The sequence below is a fragment of the Mytilus galloprovincialis genome, chromosome 1 (genome assembly GCF_965363235.1).
Source record: "Mytilus galloprovincialis chromosome 1, xbMytGall1.hap1.1, whole genome shotgun sequence".
NCBI classification, from domain to species: Eukaryota; Metazoa; Mollusca; class Bivalvia; order Mytilida; family Mytilidae; genus Mytilus; species Mytilus galloprovincialis.
The window spans coordinates 132,806,024-132,818,882 of NC_134838.1; the positions used below are offsets into that span (position 1 = coordinate 132,806,024).

The 12,859-nt window shown below is 32.2% G+C and overlaps 1 protein-coding gene across 1 annotated transcript in view; it reads left to right on the plus strand.

Moving 5' to 3' along the window:
• Positions 1-12,859, plus strand: part of LOC143060552 (protein EFR3 homolog A-like) — a 73,829-nt gene that overhangs the window by 11,875 nt on the left and 49,095 nt on the right. Inside the window, exons 2-5 of the mRNA XM_076233613.1 lie at positions 1,405-1,478; positions 4,127-4,254; positions 8,510-8,660; positions 10,178-10,299. Coding sequence (XP_076089728.1) covers positions 1,405-1,478; positions 4,127-4,254; positions 8,510-8,660; positions 10,178-10,299 — 475 coding nt within the window. The remainder of the gene's footprint in view (positions 1-1,404; positions 1,479-4,126; positions 4,255-8,509; positions 8,661-10,177; positions 10,300-12,859) is intronic.

Consider the following 12,859-nt stretch of genomic DNA (forward strand, 5'->3'; position numbering starts at 1 on the left):
CATGCTGGGGCGGTGACATTGTGACTGAACCTTTAACATGCTGGGGCGGTGACATTGTGACTGAACCTTTAACATGCTGGGGCGGTGACATTGTGACTGAACCTTTAACATGCTGGGGCGGTGACATTGTGACTGTACCTTTAACATGCTGGGGCGGTGACATTGTGACTGAACCTTTAACATGCTGGGGCGGTGACATTGTGACTGAACCTTTAACATGCTGGGGCGGTGACATTGTGACTGAACCTTTAACATGCTGGGGCGGTGACATTGTGACTGAACCTTTAACATGCTGGGGCGGTGACATTGTGACTGTACCTTTAACATGCTGGGGCGGTGACATTGTGACTGAACCTTTAACATGCTGGGGCGGTGACATTGTGACTGAACCTTTAACATGCTGGGGCGGTGACATTGTGACTGAACCTTTAACATGCTGGGGCGGTGACATTGTGACTGTACCCAAAACACTGTTATTTGGCTCCAATGGACATGCATATTGAGGTCAATGTCAGACCATTTGTTCCGAAGTGTATTCATGTTTCTTCAATCTTTAACTTACATTGTAGTTATATTTATTGTTATGTTTCTCAGTCAAAAATTAAAGGTCTAAAACTCATCATGAGTGAGTGCACCCTTGAAGATTTCTGTGGACAATGGTGGAGGTGTTTTTTGTTATGACAGGGGATAATTTGTTCCCGTCTTTATTGTGTTATCCTGAGGGCATATAACTACTGATCGTGTTTATTATTGAAATACGCATTGCCAACAACTATTTCTGGTTGCAGGTGCAGTTAAAGTAAAAAATTAAAAAAAACCTGGAAATTTCAGATTCAAGTGGAAAAGAGGTAGTACAGACATTAAGGGACCAAAATAGAATATAGTTTTAGTGTAAAAGCAATGCACAAAGTATTTTGGATACATACTAGGCGCAAACTTTATAAGATGTAAAACATGCCAGACACAGTGATAAAGATGTTCGAACAGTCCAAAATTATCGGATTTGTTAAGAATTCTTGTCAAAGTCAAATAAATTACACAAATGTGAGTAAAAGATGCATTAATTGAACAGAATGAGTCCTGTACAAAAGAATATTATATAAATAATCAAAAATAGTATGGTATGGTTGGTACTCAGGCTAAGAATGTAACAAAAACAGAGGAAGGAGGAAGTGGGATGATTAGGAATTTAGATTTAAGTTGACTTTTAAACCTTTTAGCTGTCTAAATTGAAATTGAAAGTAAAGACAGGTAAAGTTTGATATAGGAAATTATGTTTTTCACCTCTGGCAGTGAGGTTTCCGTTGCTGTTGTTGACAGATTTGTAATAAATTGTAATTTCAAGTTTGTTTGCATGCATCTGTTTAAGAAAAATGTTGATGAATTTCTTGTATATCATTTCAGTATGTTTTGGATGTGCATGTTTAAAGCCACGCTACAAAAGACTTGTTGATAATATATTCCCACTGAACCCAGAGGTAAGGTAGATCACTGGTTTACTTTAGATATAGGTATCAGATAAATCAGAGAGGTTTACTTTAGAGATATAGGTATAAGATAAATCAGAGAGGTTTACTTTAGATATAGGTATCAGATAAATCAGAGAGGTTTACTTTAGATATAGGTATAAGATAAATCAGAGAGGTTTACTTAAGATATAGGTATAAGATAAATCAGAGAGGTTTACTTTAGATATAGGTATAAGATAAATCAGAGAGGTTTACTTAAGATATAGGTATAAGATAAATCAGAGAGGTTTACTTTAGATATAGGTATCAGATAAATCAGAGAGGTTTACTTTAGATATAGGTATAAGATAAATCAGAGAGGTTTACTTAAGATATAGGTATCAGATAAATCAGAGAGGTTTACTTTAGATATAGGTATCAGATAAATCAGAGAGGTTTACTTAAGATATAGGTATCAGATAAATCAGAGAGGTTTACTTTAGATATAGGTATCAGATAAATCAGAGAGGTTTACTTAAGATATAGGTATCAGATAAATCAGAGAGGTTTACTTTAGATATAGGTATAAGATAAATCAGAGAGGTTTACTTTAGATATAGGTATCAGATAAATCAGAGAGGTTTACTTTAGATATAGGTATCAGATAAATCAGAGAGGTTTACTTTAGATATAGGTAGAAGATAAATCAGAGAGGTTTACTTAAGATATAGGTAGAAGATAAATCAGAGAGGTTTACTTTAGATATAGGTATCAGATAAATCAGAGAGGTTTACTTAAGATATAGGTATAAGATAAATCAGAGAGGTTTATTTTAGATATAGGTATCAGATAAATCAGAGAAGTTTACTTAAGATATAGGTATCAGATAAATCAGAGAGGTTTACTTTAGATATAGGTATCAGATAAATCAGAGAGGTTTACTTAAGATATAGGTATCAGATAAATCAGAGAGGTTTACTTTAGATATAGGTATCAGATAAATCAGAGAGGTTTACTTTAGATATAGGTATCAGATAAATCAGAGAAGTTTACTTAAGATATAGGTATCAGATAAATGAGAGGTTTACTTTAGATATAGGTATCAGATAAATCAGAGAGGTTTACTTAAGATAGAGGTATAAGGTAAATCAGAGAGGTTTACTTTAGAGGTATAAGAGAAATCAGAGAGGTTTACTTTAGATATAGGTATAAGATAAATCAGAGAGGTTTACTTTAGATATAGGTATAAGATAAATCAGAGAGGTTTACTTTAGATATAGGTATAAGATAAATCAGAGAGGTTTACTTTAGATATAGGTATAAGATAAATCAGAGAGGTTTACTTTAGATATAGGTATAAGATAAATCAGAGAGATTTACTTTAGATATAGGTATCAGATAAATCAGAGAGGTTTACTTTAGATATAGGTATAAGATAAATCAGAGAGGTTTACTTTAGATATAGGTTTAAGATAAATCAGAGAGGTTTACTTTAGATATACATGTAGGTATAAGATAAATCAGAGAGGTTTACTTTAGATATAGGTATAAGATAAATCAGAGAGGTTTACTTAAGATATAGGTATCAGAGAAATCAGAGAGGTTTACTTTAGATATAGGTATCAGATAAATCAGAGATGTTTACTTTAGATATAGGTAATGTCAAGCTTAAGTAAAGAAGAAATGATTTGACTGATTGAAGAAATAACAACAACATGAACATGATGAACAAGATCCTTTTTAATTGTAGACCAACAACACAAACTAACAAAAAGTTTGAATAAAATTAATATAAATTGCTGTTATGGTACTTAGATTACAGTTTAAAACACTTATTCATAAAGTTAGAAGAAAAAAAAAGAAAATATTTTGGATTCCTTTTAGGGATATTATGATAGTTATTAGATACAGTACATACATCATTGTACATGTACTAGCTGTGACCTTGTTTATACAAAACTGCACATGTGTTCAGTCAGTTTTGTTTGCATTAACTGAAATCAACATTGTGGTCTCTTTACATTTAACTGCAGCTGCACTGAATCAGTATTGTATTAAAAAAGTTTATTCCTGTTCACGGTGCAAAATTATTATACCTGTATAATCAGGAGATCAAGTATGATACAACCCTACTGCATACATATATAGATATAGGAAGATGTGCTATGAATGCCAATGATACAACCCTACTTCATACATATATAGATATAGGAAGATGTGCTATGAGTGCCAATGATACAACCCTACTGCATACACATATAGATATAGGAAGATGTGCTATGAGTGCCAATGATACAACCCTACTGCATACATATACACGTATAGATATAGGAAGATGTGCTATGAGTGCCAATGAGACAACTCTCCATTCAAATAACATGAATAACAATGCATGAAATGATGACCACATATATTTTCTACCCTTGATCATAGAAATGAACATTCACTTAATAAACATGAAGCAGTAAACATAGTGTGTTAAAAAATAAAAAACAAAAAACTAATTCTTATTTGTAAGAAATATGTTTAGATACTACAGAAAATCCAGGGAGAGTTAAACAAAGTCATACAAATGTATCAGGGAATTTGTAATATTTCTCTACTGAAGAATCAAAAGTCTGAAAAAAGATGTATTGCTTGATTTTCCTAAAGCACTAATTACTTAATTACTACTTCAGGATGGACTTGTTAAAAACAACATGGACAAACTTACATATTATGCCATGTCTAACTCAGAAAAACTTGACAGAATTGGAGCTTATCTGGAACAAAAACTAGGAAGAGATTTACAGCGCAGGAGGATAGGGTAAGGTTATCCCTATAATTCTTTATTTTAGTCATTAACTCAGCTAGGGGGGTTGGGGTGGGAGTAAACTAGGAAGAGAATTACAGCACATGAGGATTGGGTAAGGTTATACCTAAAATTCCTCATTTTAGTCATTAACACAGTTAAAGGGATAATTCACGATTTTTCACTTTTCATCTTATTATGTTCATAATACCATAAAAAACATATTCACCAAGTTTTATTTTGATATGAAAACTAATAAAGAAGAAAATTGGAAATTATTAATTTTATTTCTTGAAACTTCCTGACTTATGTGACGTAGTTTAAGTCTTTTTGCATGCCAGGAGTGAAATTAATCTCATTTAAGTCTTGTTCCTTAACCATCTGATAACGTTATTTAAAGCGCATCGATGACTTTTGGTGTATCTATTAACCAACGAAAAATAAGTGAAAGCCATGCAACTTTTAAAATAAGATCGTGTGGATTTTTTAAAACAAATTTTAATAATAAAAGTAAATCATACAAAAGAACATTTTTATGATTTTTAACCGGATTTTTGTGACAAAAATGTCGGTTATTGATTTGGGGATGTTCGGCGTGCGGGTGGTCGGGCTGTCGGGCGGGCGGGCGGGCGGCAATCAAATGTTGTCTGTGCATTAACTCATGAACCGTTCAACCAAAGCTTTTAAAATTTTAATATGTTATTACTAACAACTATACGAAGGTCAAGTTCAATAATGGCGATTTTGACTTTTACCGTTCAGGAGTTATGGTTCTTGAAAGATTGAAAAATGGAGTTTCCAGTTGTGTCCGTGCATTTACGCATGAACTGTTCTACCAAAGCTTCCCAAATTTTAATATGTTATTACTGATGACAGAATGGAGGTCAAGTTCAATAATGACGATTTTGACTTTTACCAATCAGGAGTTATGGTTCTTGAAAGATTGAAAAATGGTGTTTCCCGTCGTGTCCGTGCATTTTCTCATGAACCATTCAACCAAAGCTTTTGAAATTCTAATATGTTGTTACTGATGACAAAATAGAGGTCAAGTTCAATAATGATGATTTTGACTTTTACCGTTCAGGAGTTATGGTTCTTGAAAGATCGTAAAATGCGTTTCCATTCACGTTGTTGCATTTACTCATGAACCATTCAATCTTAAGCTTTTCAAATTTTAATATGTTGATACTGATGACAAAATGGAGGTCAAATTTGATATTGACCATTTTCACTTTCACCATTCATCAGTAATGGTTCTTGTGATATTGCCAGGACACAAATAAATATTAATAAATCCGGTTTGCTGTCATTGTGACAGCCTCTTGTTTTTCTACAAATACTTTAAACAAACATATGAAACTGACATGATCCATAGTGTATTAAAAATACATGTCTGTATTCTGAACTTTTTGCTTCATTCCAGCAAAAAATTTCACTTGCTTGTACGGTGGAAATAAAATGTGTATTGTTTTGTGACACTTAGTGAATGTTGAATGCGTAGTTAAACTCAAGGTAATTAAAAGATTAGCATTATGTAATTCTAATCTTTTGATCTTCGTTCAGTGAAATCTAGGCGTCACGGTTCACTGGCATTTCAGGTGTGAACAACATTTCGTATCAGAATGGTAAACGGGAGTCAGTTAAGTTTTAGACACAGAAATGTAAAAAAAAAGAATTAAAATTAATTAACGGGAATAATAAGGTCGCACAATAACTGGATAGCTGTTGTATATTTTTATATTTTGCATAAGATCACTTTTAAATGAATTATGACTTCTGATTACTTTTGTAACGATAAAATACTGAATTATTTTAATTGAATAAATTTATTATAAATAAAAATAGCCTTCTAAACACGAGTGTATGAACTAAAAATTGTACTATTTTAAATTAGAATCGGCAACCTTAAATATTTCAAACAGATCATTTACAATTGCAATTATATAATTTAGTCCATCCAAAGCGATCTTTATTTACCTATTTAGGAATAAATGTTCTCATCAAAATATTTTAAATCTCACAACGCATGAATACTTCAGCTATATGAAAAAAAAAGATGTTTTAAAAAAATTGGGAAATTAAAGGATCTTCTTGGAATGGTATCGAAAAAATTTTCTTTTCAAGTGTGAAAAACATCAACAAAATTTATGCATAATCGGGAATGTCCTTATTAAAAAGTCTTTTTCTCACAACGTATAATACTTTAGCTATTTGACCAACTATGTTTAAAAAAAAACAGAACGAATTTTAAGTCTGTTTTAACTGGCAAGAATACCCCTAAAGCGGGGGCCGCTAAAGCGGACAAGCAGTTTATTCTTTAAATTGCTGTCATTGAATACAAAGAAAGAAAATAAATCCCGAAATTGATTTGAAACTTTGATACTCTATAGTTTTCCTTGGAAAATATTCACATCCCTTGGGGATCATTGTGTACGCCCAGTTGCGTATGTATTACATGCATGTCGGAACAATTGTGATGATGACGAATTTCTTCCTTTATTCGAGAACAATCTAATTGATATATAAATCTGTGATTTTACTATGTCCATAACTTCGATGATCCAAAGCAAGTTATATATCGACCTGTATTTAAATCAAATTGGCTCTCTTCTTCTTCTTCTTCTTTTGGTATACAATAGTCTGTTACATACTGTCGGCATACTTGGACTAGTCTATTTACAAAACTTTTACCCCAATTTACACAAAATGTATGTTTTTTTCTTATGTTCAATGTATACATGTTTATATTTCAATTTGTGCTATAGTTCCGTAACTTATTATCCAGGCGTATAAACGAATGGTCGACAAGTGCGTAAATTTTTTTTAAATCAATATTTCTGGTATGTTCCAATCTGTCCTTCACTATTGTCAACGAGTATATATTACATTTTACCAAATTTACCCTTGGAAAAAATATGTATATAGATTTTTATTTCATCAAATCTTGGTTTTTTTTTGTATTATTTATATTTTTATAAATAATATTCTTTACACCAGAAATGTTATTTATAAACAAGGTATGCGTTTAGTAATGACTAGTATATTATATCACTTTCGGACACGCAAGACAGAGATGTATATTATACACCTAATAGTTCAAAATGGAAAGTTATAAGTTATCAGCCGTGTACACTGATCAATACCCTTAGAAGTGAAACGATGCATGAACTTACAAGCCCGACAGGAAATCGCTTGAATACCTGGACGTATCACCTCACACCCCTCACAATACTGGGAGTAATACCTTTAGCCATGCGGGTGATCAGTTGAGAGAAGATCCGAATTTATTTGAATAAAGTTTATTACATAAAAGAATTATGGACAAATTAGATTTTCGAAAACAATTCAATTTTCAGGGAACACTTATTTATGATTTGAACTTTGACTTTTTAACTATTTCCAATATTAGGCCTAAATTAAAATATTGTTTGTTTCCCCAATCCCGACCCTGCCAAGCCAGGTGTGGGTAGGTAGGTAGGGAAATAATTTTATTTTTCGAACATTATCGAACTATCCGGCAAGCCTGAAAATCCAAAATGAATAAAATAATATTTCACTTAGTTTTGACAATAAAATTTTATGAGTAGCACCAATTTTGCAGGGTCGGTCGGGATTGGGGAAACAAAAAATATTTTATTTTAGGCCTTAACAGTTTAAAAATAACAAACCATGGTTATTTTTAAAAAATAAGAAAATTTTCCGTATCAAGTTAGTTAACTAGTTGGATAAAAACAACCGTACGATTGACAAGATATCGACACGCAATGACGACTACATCAGGTTACTGTAGTTTTGGTCCTTAGACATATCGTGGTTTCAAATCGGACAAGATGACAAAATGGCCGAAATCAGAGAATTGATACTCTAAATTTAAAATCGATGGTGATCTCTCATCTAGCAGAATAAAACTTTAATATCTATGAATTTGAGCGTTTCTATACAGAATGGACATAATATCAATTTTTGATTTTTTTGCGAAGTTTCCCTTTAAGGGGTCTCATTGGGGGGTTCTGATCCCGGATCCCGCTTACTGTTTTGTCAGATTCCTGTATCCTGCTTACACTCTGTATGTAAGCAATTCTTATTTTTTGATAATTTCCCGTGACCCGCTAGACTTCATTTCCTGTTTTCACAGCACAATAATTTGATTTCCACGTGTCAAGCTTACAAAAAAATCGGCAATCCCGCGTCACGCTTAGACCCCAATGAGACCCACAGGTAAGGGATATTTTATGAAGCAGTATTGTGTTAACAGTTTATTTTGTTTCAGAAATGTATTTATAAGTATGGACGCATTAGACCAGCTATTAGTAGCCTGTCACTCTCATTCACTTAACTTGTTTGTGGAAAGTTTCCTGAAGATGGTACAGAAACTGCTGGAATCTGATGACCCTGACCTACAAGTATTAGCTACACAATCAGTAAGTAATGATAGAGGTTAGGTTTTTTCCTGATGTAATTTTTAGATAAGCCGTTAATGCATGTATTAGACTTTAAATTATTATTTCTCAAAATGAAATCTGTCAAAGTTATGTTGAAATATGTATAGCAATTGAAACTTCTGTTTTATTAGAATAAAATAATAGGGGGTCACTGCACTTGTTAAATATACATTTTCTGTTTGTAAAGTTTTCCTCCACCATGCCACCCACCCCACTAATATGATTGATTGTATAACTAGCTAGTTTGTAAAGTTAACCCCAAACAGTATGATTTCTTTGTAGAACTAATTATATATGTATATTTTCAGTTTGTAAAGTTTGGCCCCACCAATATAACTAATTATACATGTATATTTTCAGTTTGTAAAGTTTGCCCCCCACCAATACAACTAATTATATATGTATATTTTCAGTTTGTAAAGTTTGTCCCCCCCCGCCAATACAACTAGTTATACGTGTATATTTTCAGTTTGTAAAGTTTGCCCCCCACCAATACAACTAATTACATATGTATATTTTCAGTTTGTAAAGTTTGTCCCCCCCGCCAATACAACTAGTTATACATGTATATTTTCAGTTTGTAAAGTTTGCCCCCCACCAATACAACTAATTATACATGTATATTTTCAGTTTGTAAAGTTTGTCCCCCCCTTTCCACCAATACAACTAATTATACACTTATATTTTCAGTTTGTAAAGTTTGGCCCCACCAATATAACTAATTTTACATGTATATTTTTAGTTTGTAATGTTTCCCCCCACCAATATAACTAATTATACATGTATATTTTCAGTTTGTTAAGTTTACCCCCGCCAATATAACTAATTATACATGTATATTTTCAGTTTGAAAAGTTTGCCCCCACCAATATAACTAATTATACACATATATTTTCAGTTTGTAAAGTTTGCCCCCCACCAATATAACTAATCATATATGTATATTTTCAGTTTGTAAAGTTTGCCCCCCCCCCCCCCCCCCCCCCCCCCCCAATATAACTAATTATACATGTATATTTTCAGTTTGTAAAGTTTGCCCCCACCAATATAACTAATTATACATGTATATTTTTAGTTTGTAATGTTTCCCCCCACCAATATAACTAATTATACATGTATATTTTCAGTTTGTTAAGTTTGCCCCTGCCAATATAACTAATTATACATGTATATTTTCAGTTTGAAAAGTTTGCCCCCACCAATATAACTAATTATACACATATATTTTCAGTTTGTAAAGTTTGCCCCCCCACCAATATAACTAATCATATATGTATATTTTCAGTTTGTAAAGTTTGCCCCCCCCCAATATAACTAATTATACATGTATATTTTCAGTTTGTAAAGTTTGCCCCCACCAATATAACTAATTATACATGTATATTTTCAGTTTGTTAAGTTTGCCCCCCACCAATATAACTAATTATACATGTATATTTTCAGTTTGTTAAGTTTGCCCCCCACCAATACAACTAATTATACATGTATATTTTCAGTTTGTAAAGTTTGCCAATATAGAGGAGGATAATCCTTCATACCACAGACGATATGATTTTTTTGTATCAAAATTTAGTGCAATGTGCCATTGTGGCAAAGATAATGAAAACATTAAAACAAAGTAAGTACTTATTAGAATCTATAAATGATACTGAGTGTAGAAAATAATGCATTCAATACAAAGTAATTAGTTAGTCCAATCTATATATAGTTTATATTGAAAATCTTACTTAAAAAATTACCAATATGGAATAATATACAATAATTGTCTTTTGATGAGGTAAATATGGGGTTTTATTACTGATGTCTTTGATGAGGTAAATATGGGGTTTTATTACTGATGTCTTTTCATGAGGTAAATATGGGGTTTTATTACTGATACTCACTGAGGCCTACGGTCAAAGTAAATATCAGTTTTTTTAAAAGTCAATTAAATCACATATTTACCGAAACAAAGACAATTATTATTTTATTTCATTTTCTGAGAGAAAACAATGTATTTGATCTCAAATATTTTGACCAAATGTGTAACAAACATTTTACCATTATAATGTTACATGTAAAAGCATGTGACATTTAGGGTGGTATATATATATATAACTTATCTCCAGGTGGGTATGCTTTTATATTCCAAATTCCATTCATAAAAAGAAAATTATTAAGATAAGAACAATTTAGAATAATATACAGTCACGGTCTTTTGATGAGGTAAGTATTGTGCTTTATTGACTTTTATATTCCCTGAGGCCAACAGCCAAAGTGAGTATCAGTTTTTGTTAAGTCATTTAAACATCATATTTACCAAAACAAAAGATAATTTTTTTCCATATTCAAACATGTGAAAGCATTCAAAGTTTGGTGCGTTTAAGATCAAGATAAGGAAAATATTAAAGTAGTTATCATTCTTTTCAATCTCATTGGTGCACTTGTGTATGTTATATATGTTAAATAATTCATGTGTTTACCTATGTATTAGATGTATAAATAGTATTTGAAATTTAGAAGTTTATTTTGAATATTATTTTGATCCCTTGATTGAATTGTCCTGTGTGTCATTTTAGATCTGGACATTTGACAATGAGTCTAAGGTAACATTAAAACTGATGTTGTTAGCATGTCTATATTGTTTCAGTGAGGATAAGGTGGGTGGGGTAGGGGTAACTAAGGATAGAAAGTTGTTAGCACGTTTCTATTGTCTTAGTGAGGGTGGGGTAGGGGTAATTAAGGATAGGAGGTTTTTATCATGTCTCTATTTCTCAGTGAGGGTAAGGTGGGGTGGGTTGGGGGGCAACTAAGTACTAATATAGGAAGTTGTTAGCATGTCTCTATTGTCACAATGTCATGATTGAGGGTGGGGTGGGGGAACTAATTATAAGTATTATAAGAAGTTGATAACATGTTCCTATTGTCTCAGTGAGATTGGGGTGGGGGGAATTCAGTTTTGGAAGTTGGTAGCATGTCTTTATTGTCTCCATGAAGGTGGTGTGGGGAAAAGAAAGGATAGTAAGTTTATTTCATCTCTATTAAATCTGTGTAGACAGGTAGGATTATTAAAAATAAATAGCATATTTCTATTGTCTCAGTATACATGTGATGAAATGTAAAAAGACATGATATTGGTAGCATGTATCTGTTGTCTCATTATTGGTTCCTAGAGGAAAATTAAGGAAAAGTTGACAGAAAAGATTTTAAGATGCAGGAAATACCAAGGATGCATGTTTCTGTGAACTTTGTAATTTGGTTTAAAGTGGCACTTTATATTTTGGGTCACTGTTTCTAAATTTCAGTTTCATTTAGATATTGTAAATATTATAACTACCTGGTGTACTATTTAAAAAATCTGAAAATTCAATGATACCCTAACAACAAGCCTCTTTATTCTAAAACTTACAAGAATGACTGTAAAATAATATAACCTGTAGCCCTTAACTCTGAAACTAATAAGACCCTACACTCTAACCTCTTTACTCTTAAATTTTTAAGAATTAATGAGTGTAAATAATACTCTTACTCAACCTCATGACTAACACTTATAAGAAATGGTGAGTTTATATAATACCATAACTTATAACCTCTTTACTCTAAAACTAAACTTTTAAGAAATGGTGAGTTTATATAATACCATAACGTATAACCTCTTTACTCTTAAACTAAACTTTTAAGAAATGGTGAGTTTATATAATACCATAACTTATAACCTCTTTACTCTAAAATTAAACTTTTAGAAAAGATAAACATCGCTTTATATTTTTGTTAATCATAACTCTTATTCTAACCCTGATTTATTCATGACAAAACAATCAACAAAAATCAGATACATGATAAACCAAAAACACAAATTATATAACCCTGCTCTTACCTGGGGCGGTGGTGTAACAGCACAACAACAACAATTATATAACCCTGCTCTAACCTAGGGCGGTGGTGTAACAGAACAACAACAACAATTATATAACCCTGCTCTAACCTAGGGCGGTGGTGTAACAGAACAACAACAACAATTATATAACCCTGCTCTAACCTTGGGCGGTGGTGTAATAGCACAACAACAACAATTATATAACCCTGCTCTAACCTAGGGCGGTGGTGTAACAGCACAACAACAACAATTATATAACCCTGCTCTAACCTATGGCGGTGGTGTAACAGCACAACAACAACAATTATATAACCCTGCTCTA